Raw genomic sequence first — 8,258 nt, forward strand, 5'->3', positions numbered from 1 at the left:
ACGCTAACCCGACTTGTAGTTGTGTTTATATTTGTAAATCTCAGTTTCGCCTTATTCACCCCCCTCTAGGCGACTATCAGTTTCCCTCCTTTGATTTAGTTTTTCATCTCCATAATTGTTCTTTTTGTAAAAAAATGGTTCTCCCCAAAAGCATCCTGCTATGGCATACTACACGCCTGTGAATGCAGCAAATGCATCTATTGGATTTTTTTGCAGTTGTTTTCAGGTTTGCACTGGTGTCGTTGGCAATATTTGTCTTTCTAGCATATAAATACTAGAAAACAACCTGTGAATGCAGCAAATGCTCGTTCTGATGGGATATGCATACACAAACATCATTGCTTTCATTGGCCAAGGAGGCTACGAGCATTGCTTTATGTTTGTGACACTAAAGGATCTCTATCCATCATTGTTTCCATATTATCATGGTATTATTGCCTTCAATATTATTATCTATCAACTACAGTTACCGTGGAGGAGTTGATAGTGAAGGTTGTCTAGTTATTTGTCGTTGTCGGTGCTCACTTTCTTCTTCGCTACTTAATTCTTGAGTTACTAGGTCAGTGCCCGTGCGTTGCAACGGGGCCACTACATTACATCCTTCGAGTATAAGAGATTTGCCACTTGCAACGAGCTCCAATGTCTAGGAACAATTTAGAAGAGGTAAAAATTAGAAAGCGGAGTCCTTCAAAAGGGCGAGGCGAGGCGGAGCGCCGAGCGGCCTCGTGAACGCTCGCTCCTCCTTGAGACAACAACAAAGAAGGTTGATTTATGACCAAACAAGTACACGTAATAACAAACTCTTTTTAAGTGTGCTATATAGATCTGGAAGTATGATATGTAATAATAATGACGATGACGATGATATCTTGATATAGAAAAATCCTCATTAAAGGTTCCATAAGAGCATGACTAAACTAAATATAGCAACAATATCAGGTTTTTATGTATTTCATGGAATCGGCTATCCTGTGATAAACATACTACAACAAACAATTATAGCTAAATGACTCTTTCCGTACAAAAATGAGTTGTTCTAAAGCGAATAAAAATAAAAACCAAACATGTTGGTTTCTATCTCCAAGAATAGAAGTAGCTGGAAACTCATTCATACACAACCAGGTTTCCAATGAATCAGCGCCACCTCTTGGTTTCCACAAACACAAGCATCAAATTAGCTGCAACTGAAAAGAAAATAGAAAATTAGTACATATATATAAAATGTTGGAACATTGATTCATTGATTGAATCGCAGAATAAAAACTGATGGTCGATCAGGTGGCTTCAGAGATCAGAACAAGCAATAGCAAAAGATTATGCTACGTCCACACTAATTGTTTCATTTTATGAAAATAAACAAAAAAGCTCAATTGTTTCAACCTGTGGGGAGTGAAAATAAAATCTTGTGTTAGTCACACATTACTGGCAGGATGTTAAGGCATGAGCAAGCATTGTTAAAGCTAACTGGATCTCTAAAATCAGCAAGCGCACAACAACACAGAGACTACAAGATCGCCTATTAACCGGCCCTTGGAAATGCAAGGCTAGAAATTCCCAACCTATGTGACGTATCGATGTTCACCGTCAGTGTCACTGCATGAATATGGTCTAAGCTGGTTAAGAGTCACAAGACAATGGTTGCATTTTGTACCTGAGACGATGCATCGCTAACACCGTTGAGGAAATGATACTGCGGATTTATCGCCAGGCAAAACGCCGTGTCAAGTGGGTGCATACAACTCTAGTTGTCCATGCAGCCAAGAGGGCTTCCATGGTGAGGCTGGCTGAGGTACGACAACGGAGCGCCTGAGGTCTCCAGTGAGAAATGTGGCGGACCACAAGACTGATGTACCTGATCACAAACAGGAACAAAATGTGAGCTAGGGCCCCTCGATCCATACCTGAAACCAAATGTAGTAACATGAAGCGAGCGATCATGTATGTGTGTCCTCACATCTTTAGGGAGGACGTTAGTCAGGCTATTTAAGTCCACCTGGATTCACGGTGGCCAGTTTCATGGACATAATTTAGAACACAAAGATGTCAAGATCAATTTGAAACAGAACACTACACAACATCTGGCTGCTACTGCTTGCCGTGCCCACTAATACAAGTGCCAAAAAACACAACATAATGATGAGATTTAACTTAAATATCAGATAGTGCAGTCTCTTTTAATAAAAAAATAGAAAGCACAATCTGTTTCAAGTATCATAACCACCTAGTGACAATCAGATTGATGAAATAGACATTAATAGTAGTGCGCCCAATAGTTCCTTAATCTATTTTTCAAGTCTGTAAATTTATATGTGTGTAACAGAAATTAAAGCAAGGTTCCCCATTGGAGTTTGTATATATATATATATAAGTATTGCACAGTATAACTTGTTTACTCGTTAATAAGCCATAAGACAAAGAACTTGTGGACTAAGCTTGTTGTGGAGATCGATAGTCCACAAGCTATGTATCTGGACCGGTTAGCCGATCCACCCAATAGCACTTGTGTGCAAGTAATCCACTCAAAGTCAGATATATGTTGCAACAAGTGGCTACCAGATAGGAGCAACAGAAACTGAAGCAAAAAACACTAATGGCATGACATGCTCAACCAATGCACTATGAGTTTAAGGGAAATGTCCTAGAGATAGGTGGCCTAGAAAATTTATACATAGGTCACCAGTCTTCCCCAAATGGGAGATCCATCAAAGTAGCAGATCATGGGAACAATTCAAATGAATCAATGATGGAAAAAATTAGAGGGGTCAACTGTTCGAGATGCAGATCTAATTGGTTCAATGACCAAAAAATGGAAACCTAACAGGCAACAAGAGCTGCAGAAGATACCCCTAATTTATCTTCCAAAGTGCTAGAAGGGAAAGATAAGAATAACTGACATGATAATTATGTTTTGCCATCACTTGAGTCGAGTTTGAAGAGGTCGAGATCATGTGGAGATGGTGCCAACAATAATACAATCAAAGACGAACAATGGAATTGTGTATTAAGACGATCAAATCTGTCAGCTCTTATAAGGTGCAAAACATGGTATCAATGTCATTAGCGAGTTATGAAAGCAACAGTATGATACGTACTAATAATTACCACTTTTATTGCAAGGTACCATACATCTGTGATTTCCAATCAAGGTGGGATGGGATTGGTAGGTAGCTGTTCGCCGCATGGTAACAACTCGGAGGCTATGAAAACAGATTCTATTTATAGCATGAAGTCAAATTCAGATGCCGCACCAAATAAAACAAGGCTATGAAATCGTATTTTAATAATTAGCGAGTTGTTTCTAAAGATATCTAACATACATATTTAGTTGACACATCTATTGGAGGTTCTTGGTACAGCCAAGAGCAAATTTACGTGCAGTGGAAAGAATTGAAATGTATGATACACAAAATCCTTAAATTTGAGCATTCTATGTCAGTTGTAACTCAAGTTTGGGACAACCTCAATATTGTTGTAAAATAAAAAAGATGCAAAAGTTGAGGCAAAATCTGCAGTATTTCGTTATTTGCAAGAAGGCCTCGTGAACATTTTTTCCTAATAAAAGTTGATAATTAACCTTAACAAATAGGTTTGATGCTGCCAACTTTTTCAAACAGATTATTTTTACCAAGCGTTGTCTTGCCAACTTTTTCAAACAGATTATTTTTACCAACCGTTGTCTAATCATGATAGGTTTGATATCAACCATGTTTAGACTTCATAATGGATCAAAACAAAGAAAAATAAGCGCAATTTTTTTATTGCGCAATCTAATGTGAATGTTCTCGATACAGAACATGAATATAATGGTAAATAACACGATATTACCATGACTAATCAAATTGATTTGGCCCATCTAGGGTTGAATTGTTTGGTCAAGATGGACTGTTTTCATATTCTGGATTGGTATGCATATTCACAAAAGAATCTATTTCTAATAAAAAAGCTTTTTGAAACCCAACTATTTACCTCATCCTAGTCTCCGAGCTGCGTATATATATTCATGTTGATGTTTGGATTCCTTAATTTGAGCAATTGTAAATTTTCTCCCTACACAACAAGAATTAGGTAAGCAAGAGATTACCACAATCAATTGCAGTCTCAGCTGCTTCAGGTTGCATACGCTGCATCAACCTGCCAGAGTTGTTCTTGTGGTTTAAAGCTCCATTCCTTCTGCCTATGTGCTTTGATTGGCTACTTGGAGTTATCTGAGCATTCGTCTTGCTACCAACATCATCAGTCCCATTACATTTCCGGTTCTGGTCATCTTTAGCACCATTCCTCCTGCTTGAGTGGCTTCTGTGACTTATGGGTGTTTGGGTTGTGACCTTCGCATTGTTCGGCACTCAACATAAGCATCAACAGGTGCTGGCAGCTTTGCAGTTCTCCTTCTGACAGAAACAGGTCGAAGCACATTTTTGTTCTCCAAGTGATCAGTTTGTCCAGGGATGTTGGACTTTCTGTAACCATTTGAAGTTTGCTTTTCAGGATCATCATTCACAGGTTGCATGTTAGACTTTGGTTCAACATAAGGAGACAACATAGTAAGTGCCCTCTCTGGGTCTCCTTGTCCTTTCTGCACCGGGTATCCCAGATCAGCTAAATGTTGCGGTTTATCATGCAAGAAACCATTGTTTGCTTGTTTCTTAGTAGGATTCTTTATGTTTACAACATTCGGCTTAGTATAAGGAGCCTTTTTTCTAGTGTTACCACTAAGAGGACTCACTGGATGTCCTTGATTCTCTAGGCGCTGAGCTCTTAGCCCTGAATCTGCATGTCCCTCATTGTGTTCAGAACCACCATGCAAACGTGAACAATGAAGGACTTCATCATTCTCTTTTTCAATATGGAAATCTCTCGCGACCTCATTTGGCTTGACATTTAGTTGAACTGTTTTGTTGCCTTCTGCTTCGGGAAATCTGACTGCGCCAAATCCATTTTTTGTTAGGCCATTGAGATCAAGTTCCACTGCCTCCATCAGCTCCTTTTCCAAATGGCGGACAGCTCTTCTGTTAAGCTTCTGAACATCTTTTTGGGTCCTGTTAGTGTCCACAGGAGACATTGGTTTCTGCAAATGTTCCTTCTCATCAGACACATAAGGTTGCTGCTTCCTCGAATTCTCATCAATTGTATGGTGTGCATCAGCAACAGACTGAATATTTTTTTGGATCAACTGTATCTCCACTTTCTCGGTATGGTGTGCAGGTTCAGCATCATAGTTTCTTTTACATGGAACATTCTCAGTAACCTTCTGATTGTTGGATGAATCAGTTGCTAGTTCTATGAGCTTGGTTGAGTAATTCTCAAGCATATCCTTATTTTTTCTTTCACATGGAGCATCCCCATTGTACTTTGTCTTGTCAAATAAAGACATTGCTGGTTCTGTTGGCTTTGTCAAACTCTTCTCAAGGATATCCTCTTGTTCTTCACATGAAGCATTCTCGACGCATATCTGCTTGCTCGATGAAGGCATTGCTAGTTCTGCTGGCTTCCTTGAACCCTTCTCAAGCATATCCTAAGGGAAAGTGTAAAACACATTAAATGATTTCAAGTTAAGGACATTTTAGTGTGTCTACATCACAGTTCATGTAATAAATTTGTTCTGGAAAAATAGGTAATAAATTTGTGGAGAACTTACATGTTCTGTTTGTAGTGAGGCCCATAACTTGAGTTCCAATTCCTTGGCATCAAAACTGACTGATAATTCTTCAGCAACACTTTGCATGACTTGGAACCTTTCCTCATTAGTGAACTCTGTACTGTCAAGTTTCCAAATGAACTGCAGACAGAAGGATCAAATTATAATATTGTGTGTAAAGCAGAGTGCCCGTGCGTTGCAACGGGAATATATAATACAAAGATAACTTATATATAATACCAAGATAATTTATGTACAAATGTGATATACTGTAAAAAGAAAAGGTTTCGTAATCCATTTGTGATTTTATCATACATAAATTTTATTATTTTAATCTAACTATTTTACCACTACATAGTGCAATGTCGCGATGATATATAAATTACTCGATAAAATGTTAGTGCAAAACGGATACATGAAAACGAACAAGATAATCATCGACCTCAATATCTAAAATATTCTTTTCTAACATCTTATCTCTACTACTATAAAGCATCATCTACCAAAACCTACAGTAGCAATGAAAACAAACTCAAACCAAAGCGTGTCCGCCTCAATACGATTCGAGAGACAAATGCAAAACGATCTCTCGATCGACCGTAAATAGATATGCTACATTGCTACTTATTTTCGAGTTTAAAACTATTGTTTTTTAGAAACTTTACACAGATTAATTTGTAAATTATATGACATATACAATCAGGATTAATAGGATTATGCTATTGGCAACTAATTCGAAGTTCATCACATAGATGAACTCGTAGACAAGGATATATGCATACATGTGGAAGCAGCTTGTAACAAAAAAATGAAACTCCAGAATCGATCACGACACGTATTGGCCATCCAAATGGGCGAGCAATATCATCAAAATAGTTCAAACGGTCCATGCTATCGTTTCACAATGCATTATTCAAACAGAGAACACACAAAAAAAAACATTCCCACACAAACACTTGGCTCTGCAACACACCTCAAACGATGTGTTCAGCCAGGGCCACGATCTTGAGGTGCTTCTTCTTCCTCAGCTCGTGGGGGACGGGGATGAAGACGCGGGTGCCGATCAGCTCGCCCTTCTTGTTCACGAGGACCACCGCGTTGTTGTCGAACTGGACCTCGCTGCCGTCGCTGCGCCCTTTCTTCATGGCGGCGCGGACGACCACGCCGTAGACTACATCTCCTTTCTTGACCTTGCCACAAGGCTGGGCCTCCTTTACGGATCCGATGATCATGTCCCCGAGCCTTGCTCCTTTCTTCCCCCTCAAGGACTGGATGGACATCACCCGCTTGGCCCCAGAGTTATCAACCACCTTCAGGTTAGTCCTCATCTGGATGAATGTTCTGATTTGCTGAAAATGGGATAACAACATATCATTTATAGCCTAATACAAGAGCTGAAAATCACAAGCTTAGGAACATGGAAACCAAAAGCTTATAGATATTGCCAAAGCTATTGAAGCATTCTGCTACATGAAGCAACTAAATGATAGCCAGATAACTTACTGGATGATGGCTGCCATGGACTCATAATTATTGGGGAAAATGGAAAGAAAGGCAATAATATCCATTAATCAAACTTAGAATGTCAGTGCAAGTTACCATACACGGATTAAAACAAGAGCAAAATGATCTTCTGGCAAACAGTCATGTGAAACAATGAAAAATGTAGTGAGTTCAATATATATTTCGTTTTTGTTCTCCAAAAAAACCATGCTGAGATAGAAGGATTGTGCCAACTGCGACGTCCGTTGCGACGAGCGGTTGGGCAGGCAATTGCTCCGGTCACCGTCTTGCGGCACGACGCGCGCGCAAGACGGCGGCTCGCACGTGAAGAAGTTTGTGGCCAACGTGAAGTTCTTGAGGCGCAGCAGGTCGCATATCCCCGGCGGTACCGCGCCGGTGAGCAAGTTGTGCGCGACGTCCAACTGCTCTAGCTTCCTCATAAGAAAACTGAACAAGATCATAAGATGATATGATGTTGTAAACCATACCAGCAAGGTTAACGCTCGATGATGGCCTGCATTTGGCTAACCACCCACAAGAAGTTCTGTTTACTCAATTCTGGTGTTGAGCCAAATCCATCACCTAGCAGCCTAGCGATCTTCACAGTATTAAAGTGTCATTTCCTAGATTAAATCCAAACTTTTCATCATCCAATCTCGAGCCACAAAATCTCACACCACAAAATGCTATGATTGCAAATTAAAACTACTAAAACTGACCTTCCCATTTTTTAAGATCCAAAATCCAAGCAGAGTAGGCTTCATTTTGTTTCCAGGGTTACAAGCAACTCATGCTGCTATAACCTTCAAGCAGATAGGGAAGAAAAAACATAGCAATATCAACAATATGGAACTCCAGATAGTAGGAAAGTTAGCCATAGCTAGTGCCCATTTGCACTATGTTCACAATATTTCATAGCTAAAGCAATAAAAGAGGCAGCACCATGGGGCATGAATAAGACTTTAATAAGGCTATCAAAAATTATAGTTCCGGTTTGAAATTGATACAGTGGGTGGACCATCATATCTTGCACAAACTTTTTCAGACGTGACTTCAGAATAGCCCTCAAAGAAAATTTATATACATGGACTCGATTAACATCTAGCTATTCCTCTACATT

General features: G+C 39.5%; 1 protein-coding gene and 1 long non-coding RNA gene across 2 annotated transcripts; both read right to left on the reverse strand.

Moving 5' to 3' along the window:
• Nucleotides 1-924: 924 nt before the first annotated feature.
• On the reverse strand, nt 925-2,359 carry LOC109940355 (uncharacterized). Its single transcript, XR_002263159.2, has 2 exons — nt 1,652-2,359; nt 925-1,184 (listed from the first exon to the last, which is right to left on the reverse strand). It is a non-coding gene; the product is annotated as an uncharacterized lncRNA (long non-coding RNA).
• Nucleotides 2,360-6,609: 4,250 nt separating this feature from the next.
• LOC103629793 (50S ribosomal protein L14, mitochondrial-like) lies at nt 6,610-7,046 on the reverse strand. The gene has a single exon (XM_008650903.2). The coding sequence runs from the start codon at nt 7,003-7,005 to the stop codon at nt 6,610-6,612; it is 396 nt and encodes a 131-aa protein (XP_008649125.1). The 5' UTR covers nt 7,006-7,046.
• Between the last annotated feature and the right edge of the window lie 1,212 nt (nt 7,047-8,258).

Source organism: Zea mays, chromosome 6 (genome assembly GCF_902167145.1).
Source record: "Zea mays cultivar B73 chromosome 6, Zm-B73-REFERENCE-NAM-5.0, whole genome shotgun sequence".
Classification (NCBI taxonomy): domain Eukaryota; kingdom Viridiplantae; phylum Streptophyta; class Magnoliopsida; order Poales; family Poaceae; genus Zea; species Zea mays.

What these genes read in the sequence shown, in the direction of transcription:
- LOC103629793 (XM_008650903.2), bottom strand. Translation starts at nt 7,005, where the DNA reads ATGTTGTTATCCCATTTTCAGCAAATCAGAACATTCATCCAGATGAGG.